A 13,540-nucleotide genomic window follows, 5' to 3' on the forward strand; every position below is an offset into this window, starting at 1 on the left:
TTCAGTTCACACTTTTGTCTCTGGGTACAGCTCGGCCTTGAATATTACACGTGTGTGAATGAGAATGTATAAACCCATCGGCCTTAAACCTCCACTGACGGTCACCACCACGGATGTGTAACATGCTGCTGCACCACTACGGCAATGTGTGAACATGGCTTTAAAGTGAATGTCCACCCTTGATCACCATTTTGTTTTTTATTCTAAATAGCTTGGAAACCCTGTGCCGATTTATTTCATAATATATCTTTATAGCAGTGCTCCAAATCCGCTGCATAGACATAGAGCTGAATAATAACTTATGGCTTCCTGCAGTCAGTTGCCACAAGAGGGAGCTCAGGAGCTTACTGCATACATTGAACTTCATAATAAAACATTTTGCAGTAAGCTCCCTCTAGTGGTGACTGCAGGACACCAGATATTTAGCATTTATCTCTATGATTTGGAGCTTGGTAACAGAAAAACGGAGCTTCAAAGACTATAAAGATATATTATGAAATAATCGGTGCAGAACGTGAGACCTAAACATGACATGGTGTAAAGAGATGGAAAGTCACTTTAAGCATCGTGTAGTTACAAAAAAAAAATACATTTTAATAGACGTACCATAAATTCTGAAATCATAAGGGGATTTTGTGGAATGCATTAACAACGGCGTATATGGCCTGGTACCCGGAACAACCAATAAAAGGACAATTTTAATACTTGGACCATAAAAGCTACCACCTGATTGGCTGCTACAGACAAAGGTGGACAGTGGAAGGAGCCATTCTGTGGCCTACTGGAATGTAGTGTAGCCGGGACATCACTGCTTTGTTAGGCCACAAAATTGCTGCCCCCTTTGTTCTCATAGGGCTTTGCATAGACGCTAATTAAGAAGAAGCTTAACGTCATAACAAAACCATAAATGTAAAACCACTGCCGATCTGCCTCAGGGTGGACATGAAAACGGTCATCACTGGATTATATGTGCAAAGTAAAACAGAACTGTGCAGGCTCCATGTTTACTGTATTGTCATAAGATATTCATAAAGCAGGATCGGTTCATCTACATTAACTCAAGACGGCCGAAATCCAAAACCCATCCTGACATATAGTAGGCAGAGGACCCCCTAAACCAAGGAGCGGCTGTTTAATATGCAAAGGCTGCAAACAGGGCAGGCGTTTGAGATGAGGTATTTTTCCCCCCAAGAAAAAGCGCCACTTTTGTCCACGTATCTGGCATTGCAGTATTCACATGAATGGGGCTGTGCTGCAAAACCAGACATGGCCAGTGTACAAAAGTGGCGCTGTTTCCAGAAAAATAATTTTTTTCTAATCTCATACAACCCTTTTATGGTCTATTCACACTGCATTTAAGGCATCTGTTGGACATAAACATTGGGAAATACGAACATGGTATACTTCCGACGAATGCCTCTGACCCCTTAATACATTATTGTAAAAAATAGTATACCACGCTGTATACTTTCTTTTATGATGCCTAGCTGCGCTTTCCCATACAGCAATAACCAAGGTACACCGATATATACCACCCTGACGGATGCCAAAAGGACACATCCATCCGGCCATGAGGGGTCTATGGACAAGTGACCCCGCCGCATCCATGGAAGGTACAGTGCAAGCACAGTGTGAATGGAATTTTACGGACTATAAAGGAAAATTGTAGATTTAACGAGGTGATTCTGAGGGGGAGGGGACCCAGAAATGGATATACCAAAAGAAAGGTTTCATCCTCTCTTGCAGGGGCCTCAGTCTACATTGAGGATACAGGCTGAGATGATAAGAGGCCCAGTGCCCCTGTGATTAGCCACATGCAGGGTCAGGGTCATCCTTTCCGTTCTGTAGGAAGTAGAAGTTTCCATGTACAAATGGAAATGATATTTGTCATGAGGGCAGATGTGGAATGTGCGGTGGGTGCGCGTGCACAGGCTCACAGAACCCACAGACATGTCTATGGCATACATTGGGCAGTGCTGCTGACGCACAGATGAGGCTGATTGATAGTTTTCATTCACCACTGTGACAAATTGGATTTAGAAAGCAAAGCTTCTATAACTGCAGCAGACATGCCACTTATCACAGGTCTGGGAGGAAAAATAAGGTTCCGATTTTATTTATTCCAGAAACAGCGCCACTCTTGTCTATGGGAGGTGTCTGGTATTGCAGCTCAGCTTCATACAAGTGAATACTTCAATAGCAGACACAGCCTATAGACAAGAGCAGCGCTGTTTTTTTTTGGGGGGGGGGGGACAAAACAAAATACCTTTTTTCTAATCCTGATAACCTGTGATACAGGGTAGAATCTTTAGTTAAATTGTTTTGAGATCATTTTGATCATCTTTTTATCCTATATTTAGGTAAAACTAAAGGGTAAGTAACACCAATACTTATGTTTAGTGCCCCCATTGGTGATGACTGGAACGTAGTCACAGTCACACCCCTGTTGATGGAGTACTAATATTATAATCTTCAAGGTTAAATTCCACTCAAAACTGTAGTCCCAGCTGAATAGGGACCCATCATGGAATGAAAAAGTTTTTTTTTGTGTAATTTAAAAAAAAAATGTAAATGCTTTTGCCCATAGAGGAGCTATGCCAATCTTATTTGAAATAATAACCTGTCATAAACACCATAAAATCCAATGTTTTTGCCCCCTATGGACCACATTACGTTGCGCCCACTTTCTCCTCTCTGCAGCCCTATTCAACGTTAAATATCAGTTTTCCTTTAAAGTCCGTAAACCAGCAGCCATTACAATCTCGTCATTTTTTCTTTAAGTGGTTGTGCACTTTAGACAATCCCTTTCTGTTAGAACGGTCCCCCAATAATAAGCTGTCACAGGATGTCCCGCTTCTGGGAACCCTAGCGATCAGCTGTGACCTATGGAGGAACCTTTCAGCAGGTGTACAATTCCCCTGCAGTGCCACCACAGGGCAAATGCAGCATTACACATTGAAGTCAGGCTGCCTGAATAGTGCATGGACGTGTAGGGTCCTCCAAAGCGAGAGACGCTCATTTGTAGCTGCTCTTCACATAGATGAGGGTCCTGAACAAGTGACTCCCTTCTAATACCTCAGAATTCCCTAATAGGGTATTTAAAAATGGATTTTGAAAACCAGACAACGCCTTTAAATCCAGACTCTACTCCTGCCGGAACCCCTATAGAATGAAATCGGGGACCTCTAAGTGTTAAGTCAGTCAAGAGATACCAGCAGAGCATCGAACTCACACACCACTCACAGTCTATAACATAACTTGGTTTGCTCCTTCAATGGCGGAGCCTACGGAGAACCACCTCCTCCTCACACATTGTTAAATGAGGGATATACGTATAGGGATTTGATTGGTTTTAAAAGCATATTTTCTGCGCGCTCTGAGGAGAAGCAAAGAGAAGCAGCATTCATTGTGCCTGAATGCATTGTCACGGGATATCTATAGAGTGGGGGTGGGGGGACTGGGCATGATAAAGAAATGGTGCATGGATTTAGGGTTGGTAAGATAGGATTATGGGAAAGTGCAGAGAGCAAGTTAGTGCATAGGTATGTGTCAAAAAAGAAAGAGCAACGACTAGCGGAATGTGATAGAAGAGAACGAGATTGGGACGATACAAGTCCTAGAGGGGGACAGTTCTGGAATGAGGATGGTGCAGAAGATTGAGCATGTGAAAGGCCATCATCATAGAGCTGATCTACAGAAGAGATGATGAGAACGCAGAGAATCGGAGAGTGGACTAGAGATCGTATGTTTCCCAGTCTATCCACGCTCCTCTCCCTCTTGTCATTGCAGAGTCCGCTCGGTCTGAGCCTCCATCTCCATTATTATTATTATTGCTTTTCTCAGAAGGCGTAGAACCTTCTCTCGTGAATTCTGAGAAACAAAAGACTGCCGATCACAACGTAACTCCACCTGGCCTCCGAATATGACAAAGTGCTTCATTCTACTCAGTCCGCAAAACCTCTTTAGTCCTTGGGAAGTTTCTTTACTGTTCATTATTCAGCGTTCCCATTTTGGTTCCATGTACAAAAGGGAACAGAAATTCTGCAGGCAATGCAAAGTCAAACAGATCCAGTAACCCTTCGGTAGAGGTCTACCCTCTGTGCACATTCTCTGTATTGGTGTTTGTGCAAGAGGTCTGCGGGAATCACAGGGCCAGGGATATAACTGGGTCCCACTTCTTCTGCAGAGGGGGAGCCCCTGTTGTGTGTGTAGGTTTAGTGGGCACAGGTGGAAAGTTACAGGGGGTCATGGTCTTCTCAGTTGACCACCGCTGGTTTCAGTAACACGGACCCCGGAGGGATGACCACCCATCCTGGCAGTAAAGAATCTGAGCCCATGCCAGGTGAAAGGTCTAAGACTCCGCTGGGAAGCAAAGACAGCGCATCTGCTGCACTAAGCCTCATTTTTGACCCTTCAGTCCTCTCATCGCACTCTGACCTTTGAACCCTAGGTCGCTTGTCATTTTCGGATTTTCCTGCTGAAACCAGAGAGAGCAAAGGCAAGCCAAGACCTGCGGCAGAGTAAGCTTGGGACAACAGGGAGCCCTTGGCCAGGTTGAGAGGAGATCCTGCAAGTGTCAACATAGGATTTGGTAACCCCGCCAGTGCAGATGCTACACCGCTGCAAGCCAGTGAGCTGAGGTCTAAAGGTCCTGGTGCCAATGGGATTGGCAGTGTTTGACTGCCAAAGATGGCCGCTGGGTTGGGAATAATGAGTTGGGCACCACTTGCATAGCTGTTATCCCCCACTCCTGGTAATTTGGGGGGCTGGTGTATCTTCAGTAACTGGCGTTGCTGATGTGAGATGAAGTGGCCATGTGCCTTGATATGCTTGCGTAGAGAGCTGGGGTCTGTGTAGCGTTTTTGACACCCGGGCATCTTGCAGTAGTAGGGCTTATCCACGTAGTGAGTGCGGGTATGCTTGAAACGGTCACTTGAGTTGGAGTAACGCTTGTTGCAGCCCTCGTAGGGACACATGTAGGGTTTTTCACCTGTCAATAATAAACAGAACAAAATGGAGTCGCACAAAATGTTACGCAGAAAAATCCATAAAAGAAGGTGACATGACTGTCTTAACTAAACAGCTTTCTGGATGGAAACTGGAATGCATATGCCAAATTAAAGGGGAACCTCACCCCAAGGTTTCAGTGGAGTTTCCAGTGCTCTCCAGAGAATTTCTTCCAATAATATAAATCACAAGTTACAGCAGTGTCCAAAGTCTAATGATTTGGTTTGATTGAGGTGGTAATTTTTTTGGGGAAAAGTTACAACAGGAAGTGCAGCCATATTGTTTTGTCACCTTTGAATTAGCTTTTCAGCACGCTGCGCTATTATGTTAGGAAAAATTACGGAAACCATGACGGACACCCAACGGAACCCATTTAACAGCGGGCGCCGTTGGTTTTCGTCATGAAACTTATGCCGAGATTCCGGTATTCTCGTTCTGCCCCTCTTCCCGGAAGGCAGATGTAAACACAGCTTTAGTTCAAATGTGAAACCAATATGGCTGCACTTCCAGTTTCCCAAAAACAAACCATAATGACTAAACTTTGGCCGCTGCTCTAACGTCTCATTCACTTATAGACAATTTTACATTTTGGGGGGAATTTCTTGTTAATATTATAGGTCGTCATGTAGACTACGCAAACTTGACAAGGAATGGGGGTAACTCCTCTGCTGACAAGCGGTCGGATGGAGTGAGGAGGGGTCCCTGCTGACCCTTCAGGGTCCATAGGTAGCTTGGAATTTGGGAGGTTGGCGATTGGTGGAAACGTTGTCTTTGTCGGAGTTTCCAGCTCCTGGGTGGATTTCTCGAAGTATAACACGTACCTGTGTGTGAGCGGTTGTGTATCTTCAGGTTTTCCAGCCGTGAGAAACTCTTGTGACAAGTCGGGCAGCAATGCGGCCTCTCGTTAGTGTGTGTGCGAATGTGAATCAGCATCTTATACCTGCGGGGGAAGGACACATCAAATGTTTCATAAGAAACTGAGTATCTGTTACTGTCTGACCTGCCGAGATTTCCAGAAAAAATTAGGAAATGATGGTGGACATTAAACAGGTTCTCCAGGACATCAATGCTTGATCAGTCAGGGTACGACCTCCGGGACCCCCGCAGACCAGCACAATGAAGGGGCTGCAGCACTCGTACATTGCGCACTGCCGCTTGTCCCATTAAAGTGAATTGATACATGGAGGAGCCTCTGTGCCGATGTAAGAAAGGGGCCCCATTCTGCTGGAGGTCGAACCCCCACCGATCAAACATTGATGGCCTATCCTAAGCCAGGTAGGCCATCAATGTTAATGTTTCGGAGAACCCTTTTAACTTTATAGAAACTTTTTTTTTTTAAATCGTTAGGCCCATCCTGTGTATTATTTTGGGGCCCTATGTCCTCCGTGCATTCCCCCGTCATCTGTATATATCTTAAGTAATATGTTATTCATATTTCCAGTCTATGTATGAACATGATGCATTATCACAACATTTGGGGACACAACTCTATCCCGCTATCCCTATGGCAAGATCAGGCTTTGACATTTGATCTCCATTATGGTAATATGTACAATATACAGTAAGATGTGCCATTAGCTTTAGGATATATACATTCCAGCAGCATGGGCTATATACTGCTGGTATATAAACACAACGCTTGTAGTCATCGAGGGGTTGATCTGAAGTGGGTTGGCCAGGATTAGAACAAAGGATCCCAGAAACATCGCCACTCTTGTCCACGGGCTGTGTCTGGTATTACAGTAGTCAGATGAATGTGGACATTGTATGTAACTCAGTCCTTTTCCTGTAGACCGTTGTCTGAATACACTAGGAATCTTACCTGGCATTGAATCCTCTTCCCCGGCGGGCACATCCCTCCCAGTGGCAGCAGTATCCGGTATCTTTTTCTGGCTTCACATGGAAATCATTAACGTGATCCACCAACTCTTGCAATAACTCGAAAAGGCGGTTGCACTGAAAGGTCATAGAGCAAAGGTGAAGCTAAGCCAGCTAAAAAGTGAGCCATGGTGTATGCCATTAGTAGGAGGGAAGGAGAGAGGAGATGAAGGCTGTTCCCGCTTCCAAACATTAGATTTCCATTTCCATGGACATAGTTGAGGGATTATCCGTCAGACAATGCCCTTTCTTTTGATAACTCCCCCATAATTAGCTTATCATAGGGGGGGGGGGGCTCCTTGTAATAAGTCATCAGTGGGCAAACCTGGATCTCAGTGCTCATTTCCCTCTATGACACAGAGTCTCAGTGAAATCAATGTGTCATCTATACAGGTCAATGGACATGGCAGATGAGTGAGGCCACTCTTTCCACGGCTGGTCATTTTGAGGACCCCCCTATTACCTTAAAATGCCCTAATTTTTTGAAGCAACTATTAAAGGGCAACTAAATGTTCAAACTTCTGACATGTCATAGTGACATGTCAAAAGTTTTCGTTGGTGGGGGCTCCGAGCACTGAAACCACCACCAATTGCTAAAACAAAGCAGAACCGCTTCGTTTCTGTTGGGCTTTTTCCGGAAAGCCGATGTATCGGAGTACGGGCTTATAGACTTTCTACTGAGTCCGTTCACAGGGAGATGTGCTGCCAACATGATGGAAATAGATGGGGACTAACGATCGCTCCTCCCCATACATAGCTCCTCGTGAAAGGAACAAACGAGCACCGATCAACGAACTGTCTTTACGGCAAATATTGGCCAGTGAAAAAGGACCATTAATCTTAGTCAAAAAGCCGGGAAGTGAAAAAGAGAGCGACTATTACTTATTATGCAATTCTCTAAAACAATGTGGTTTTTTTTGTTTTGTTTTTTTAATACGGCATTAGCTCTTAGAAGGTACTTCTTCTCCTTGTGGAGATTCAGCTGGTAGGGATTCTCAAGGACAATGCTCCCTGGGAAAAAAGTATGCAAAATAGCTCTCCTCCAGAAGAACGAAAACTGTCTCTTTAGTGCCACCTATAGGCCACTACCCTGTAAGTCAATGTCCGACCCCTTATAGAGCCTTGAAACATGACTTGGGTTTATAGCCAAACCAGAGGCACCCATCTGTAGACAGCACTGTTTCGGAGTTGTTGCTCCTCTTCAGTATAGAGTAGGGTTCTGGTTGGCTGAGTGAGATGCCTTTGACGCAGATCTTAGAAGGTACCTATTTTCTTTGTGGAGATCCAGCTGGTGGGGAGTCTAAAAGGGTTGAACATTGGCTTACAGGGTAGTCACCCATAGGTGGCACTAGAGAGACAGTCTTCTTCCTTCTGGAGGAGAGCGATTTTGAATATGGCGTCCGTTAATACAGAAAGTCTAATAGTCCGGCACTAGTGTCTAGCACAAAAATGCAATGTAAGGCTACATTCACACGAGCGTATCAGATTCACGTGCGTGAAAAACACGCATGAATCTGGTCCGTGTGGGCTGCGTTATGAATCAGTGTGCATTGCGAGTGGCATGTGTTTTTCACGCACTTGCAAAGCACATCTTTTTTTTTTTCTTTTCAATTGAATTGATGCGCAAATCACGCACCGCACACAGATGTGCATCCATGTGCGGTACGTGGTTTTCACGCACCCATTGACTTCAATGGGCGCGTAGGTTCGTGAAAACGCACCAATGTAGGACATGCAGGTTTCACCCAGCGGACTCTGGCTGCGTGAAAACTCCTGCCTGTGTGAGCGGCCTCATTGAAATCAATGGGTCCGTGCGCTGTGCGTGATTTCCATGCGCAGCACACGGACGTAGTTCACGCTCATGTGAATGGGCCCTAATGTGGAATTTCACGGGGCCAGTCACAGAAGTCTGAGCAGGGTTGTTGTAGTAGATTTGTAGAGCAGATATTGACACAATAGACAATGGTGATCTGCATTGTGTGACGTTTACCTTTGCCCACTGACACACCAGCTGTTTTTGTTCTGTGTACTCCAGGGACAGACGCTTCTCCTTAGGTGGAGTCAGGAACATGGATGGGGGCAACTGTAGACCAGCGCCAAGAGGCAGGAAAAACTGGAACGGACTGGGAACAGTTTCACCCCTGCAGCGCAATAACGTAGTGTCCTAGAGAAGAGAAAAGAGAAGCAGCAAAATGTAGATGAGAAGGAGATAGATGGAGCCGAGGGTCATTCCCAGAAGAAAAATGACATGTAAGAGAAGATGTTTGATAGTAACATCTATCCACAGGGGAAGGGGTCATCTGTATTTCCTCTGGTTACACAAAAGCAAGACTCGTGCTGTAAAGCGGAATAGCTTCAGGCCAGACATGTCCTCTTTTCTTATATAAAATACATAGGGAATGTATTCAACAAGCCGAGGTCTGACAATCAGAATACAACCTTTATTGAAAACATTGCCACCTACAGGTTGGGGTAAGTATTGCATAGAACAGACATCTAAGGCTGCAATTGTAATAAGTGCGGGTGAAAAAGACTCACCAATAAAGTGTCGCCACCCGTCATCCTTTCAGGGGACAAAGATGCGCGGCTCGGGGAGTCCATACCGGAAGGGGGGGAGAGGCTGAGGTCCACAATTGGTGGAGTAGAAAAGGGGGGACTGTCCCCTTCCCGAAAACGAGCCAGGAACCCTGTAGAAGATAAAGAAGGAAAACAACTGTTAACCAGAAATTTAAGACATTGTAGAGGTTCTGAAGGGCGGCACCATCTGGGTATAGGGGTGGCATGGAGCAGGTTATCTGGTGGTGAATGTGGCATAGCAAATATATACAGGGTAATAGTCCAAAGAGACGTATAAAGGTTAAAAAGGAATACAATGACACATACAAAGCTGAGTACCTGGGGGTGGTGAGGGGCAGATAGGGGTGATAACAGTCGTTCCATCATCCCGTATCATCAGCTCATGGTGCACTAGACTTTTCTTAGTGCTCCCCCCATTCCGATCTCTCTTCTCTCGTGCTGCCCGCAGCTTGGAGATACTGAGCTTTAGGTCCAGGGGCTCGTCCAGTGAGTGCATGATCAATGGCTACACCCAGAGCACCCCCAGCTGTCCTGTATAGGGAAGAGAAGTGGATGAGAACAATATGCAATAGATGAACTCACTGAGCCCTGTCACAAATCGACAGCACATTGCACCATTAACCCATCGCTCATCACAGACCTGCACAGCATCTCCTGTTACAGTACCACATCATCTCACAGGCACATAGGGGTTAAATACATTTATGTGCCTGGGTGCTGTGTCAGGGAAAGGGTAATACCAATTGCCACGTGTGGTTTCCTGAAGGATAAGGGGGGTGTAGGACCCCCCCCCCCCCCTTTGAGATGTGAGATACCCCCTCTCCTAAGGGAATCTGGAAGAGGGAGGGTCACCCAGCTAGTGCCATGTGGGGATAAAGGCGTGTCACCCCCCGCGCCACCCCCTTCCTGGGCATGGGGCCAGTCGTGGCCAGACACTGAGGAATGTTGGAGGCCTGGGATCACTGTGGAGCAGGGAGAGAATGGGAGGGTGGAGAGATGGTGAAGGGGAGGGTGAGAGAGGACACAGGGAATGTGAAGGGGAAGGACATTGGAAAAGAGAGGCAGACAGAGAGGAGAGAAAAAGACAGTGGACGGGGAGGAGAGACATGAGCAGGAGGCAGAGAGACAGCCAGGAGACAGGGGAGGAAGTCATTAGGTGACAGGTAGCCGAGGGCTCTGGCTGAGCTGAAACTGAATGATAAATAGAGTGTCGTAATGTAGAAAACAGCACAGGACACAAATGGGGCCGGAAGAACGACAAAACAATACACACACACACACATATATATATTATAGATATACACACACACACATACATATATATATATACACACACACACACACATATATATATATATACACACACACAATCACAATGCACATATATACACACACAACAATGCGCACACATTATATATATATATATACACACACATATATATATATATATACACATACACACATATATATATATATATACACATACACACACATACACATATATATATATATATATATACATACACACATGCATACACACACACACACACACAAAACATTGTACATATATACATATAAGAAACCATATATACCTACAAAGCAATGTACATGCACAAATATACACATACAAAGTACTTAGCGCACACACACACTAAAATATAAACATACAGAACAATTCACATGAATACACTCAAAGTGCGGCACATGAACATACAAAATCAAATACACATACAAAACAATGCACACGTACATAGCAATGAACATCTACACAAGCACACGTAAATATACACATACAATGTAAGGCGCATGAATATACACACTGCACATGAACACACAAATATACACTAGCAAAGCAATACACATGGATACTTCCAAACACAAGCATATGTATATATATGTAAAAGCAACTTTATTCACCACAACATCAAATCGCAGCAACGTTTCACTCACTCGGTGAGAACTTTCCCAAGCAGAGTGAGTGAGACGTTGCTGCTATTTGATGTTGTGGTGAATAAATTCCCTTTTACCTGAGTGCCGCTTCCCTGCTATTCGTTTTGACATTACATGGGGAGAAGGTCGTTCCCCTGAAGCTCTGCACCAACCGTGAGGTTTTTTTCTAAGCCACAGCGCTGCTCCTTACAAATTACTATATATATATATACACACACACACTATACATATACACACACACACACACACACACACACACACACACACATTTATATACACAAGCGCACGCACGCACATCCTTATAAATAGGATTTTTTATAGTTTATAACTATTTACAACAATACATTAGGCATTTGAAGATCCTGCCATTACACCCACCACACATGTAGAATCACATACCGTATAGTTCTGTGCAAAACAAAGGGGTTGCCCGATTTCTGGTGCAGATTCTGGACCGCAAATCTGTGGCAATCTACAGTACACGTGGTCGGGGGTTTCAAAAACCCATCCACACGTAGTGGAAAAATTCTGCATGAGAATATGAGCATGCTGCAGATTTTCACCGTGGATTTCACCCTTTCAATGTTTAGGAGTGAATCCGCGGCAAAATCTCGCAGTGGCATCGCCGCAGATTTCTTCCGCTATGTCTGGAAATATATTTATTATAAAATTAAGAGACAAATGCCTCCAACACCAGTCATAATATCAAATCTCTCAGTATTTAATTGCTCCGTTCTTTACTTTTGTGCACCCTACTTTTACTCATCCTTCCAATTTGAAAACCAACAAATGACAGTTGTATCTTTCCAAAAGTTTTCCCACATGCTCGGCTGTTCTGAGCGTGCGTGCGTGTATACTGAGGAGATGGGAGGGAATGCTCTTGGGTTAACGAGTGTTTAGATGACAGCTACCTCAGGTGTATTCCTAGCTTAAAAGGGTTTGTCCGGGCATGGACAACTGATGACCTATCCACATAATAGGTCATCAGTATATGATCATGAGGGTCCGACACCCGAAACCCGCACCGATCGGATGTTCCGGCTGCCTCCGGGCACCGGATGTTATGCAGGGTATGCCGTTTTCTGAGCCGGAAGCCATTCTGGACTGGAGCCATCTGCTTCGGCATGGACATCCGGTACCCAGAGGCAGCCGATTGGTGGAGGTCCGGGCGTCGGACCCCCACCGATCATATACGGATGCCCTATCCGGCGGATAGGTCATTAATTGTCCGTGTCTGGACAAACCCTTAAACAGCCTCATAACCAACATGCCTAGATATCTGGAGTTGGTGATTTGTCATAAAGGCTGCTAAGTGCAAATACATTTTAATACATGAAGATCAAGACATACTTATTGAACAATTAAGGTCTCCGAACATTGGACTGGCCATCCCAAAGCCCGGACCTCAACATTATTGAATTCAGGGGTTAGCTATAGACAATGCAGGGTTAAAAGTCGCTCTCGGGCCCTGGTGATGGGGGACCAAAGGCCCCTCTACCATGTAAGAAAACACCAGTATTATAACTGGCACATGGTAGGTCGGGGGTCCTGTTACAGATTATGCATTGGGGCTCTGAAGCGTCAATGTGTTTGGTATAACATGGATCACGAGAAGCAGAAAACGTGATGGATATACTGTACAGACATGAGCAGACATATATATATATATGCATATACACATGCCATACATGCACACATACACGGGCACTCTTACATATCAGATGTGCATGCCCATACAGGATGAGATGCTGTGATCAGGGCTCGCTGTGGGATACACAAGGTGACAGAGGGCAGTCAGCTGTGACTGAGGGCACAGGAAGGACTGATGGCAGCGAGGGGACTAAGGGGCGCTGACAGGGTGTAACCACCAGGGAACATATAAGTGTCAGAGAGCACAGAAGTGGTGTGACGGATGAACACACGCTAGGGAGAATGGTGGAATGAGAACAGACAGGTGAAGAATTTGCAGCATGTGACACAAAAACCATGACATCAATGATGGGACTAAATCCATATCCTCATGAATACAGAGTAGACAGGACTGGGAGGCAGCTTTACGGTATGCAGCACACTGAGCGGCCACACGTGAGAGGACAACGACGCATATACTTAACCCTATCACACCGAA

General features: G+C 45.1%; 1 protein-coding gene across 2 annotated transcripts in view; it reads right to left on the reverse strand.

The window, feature by feature from the left end:
• Positions 1–573: 573 nt before the first annotated feature.
• The window catches only part of GLIS2 (GLIS family zinc finger 2), a 55,662-nt gene continuing 42,695 nt past the window's right edge, over positions 574–13,540 (reverse strand). For both annotated transcript variants that reach the window (XM_075830452.1, XM_075830451.1), the window contains 6 exons: positions 9,781–9,993; positions 9,424–9,572; positions 8,876–9,049; positions 6,830–6,963; positions 5,829–5,947; positions 574–4,990 (listed from right to left, as the gene is read on the reverse strand). In XM_075830452.1, the coding sequence (XP_075686567.1) occupies positions 4,257–4,990; positions 5,829–5,947; positions 6,830–6,963; positions 8,876–9,049; positions 9,424–9,572; positions 9,781–9,958 (1,488 nt within the window). In that variant the 5' untranslated portion in view covers positions 9,959–9,993 and the 3' untranslated portion in view covers positions 574–4,256. The remainder of the gene's footprint in view (positions 4,991–5,828; positions 5,948–6,829; positions 6,964–8,875; positions 9,050–9,423; positions 9,573–9,780; positions 9,994–13,540) is intronic.

This window comes from Rhinoderma darwinii, chromosome 6 (genome assembly GCF_050947455.1).
Source record: "Rhinoderma darwinii isolate aRhiDar2 chromosome 6, aRhiDar2.hap1, whole genome shotgun sequence".
Classification (NCBI taxonomy): Eukaryota; Metazoa; Chordata; class Amphibia; order Anura; family Rhinodermatidae; genus Rhinoderma; species Rhinoderma darwinii.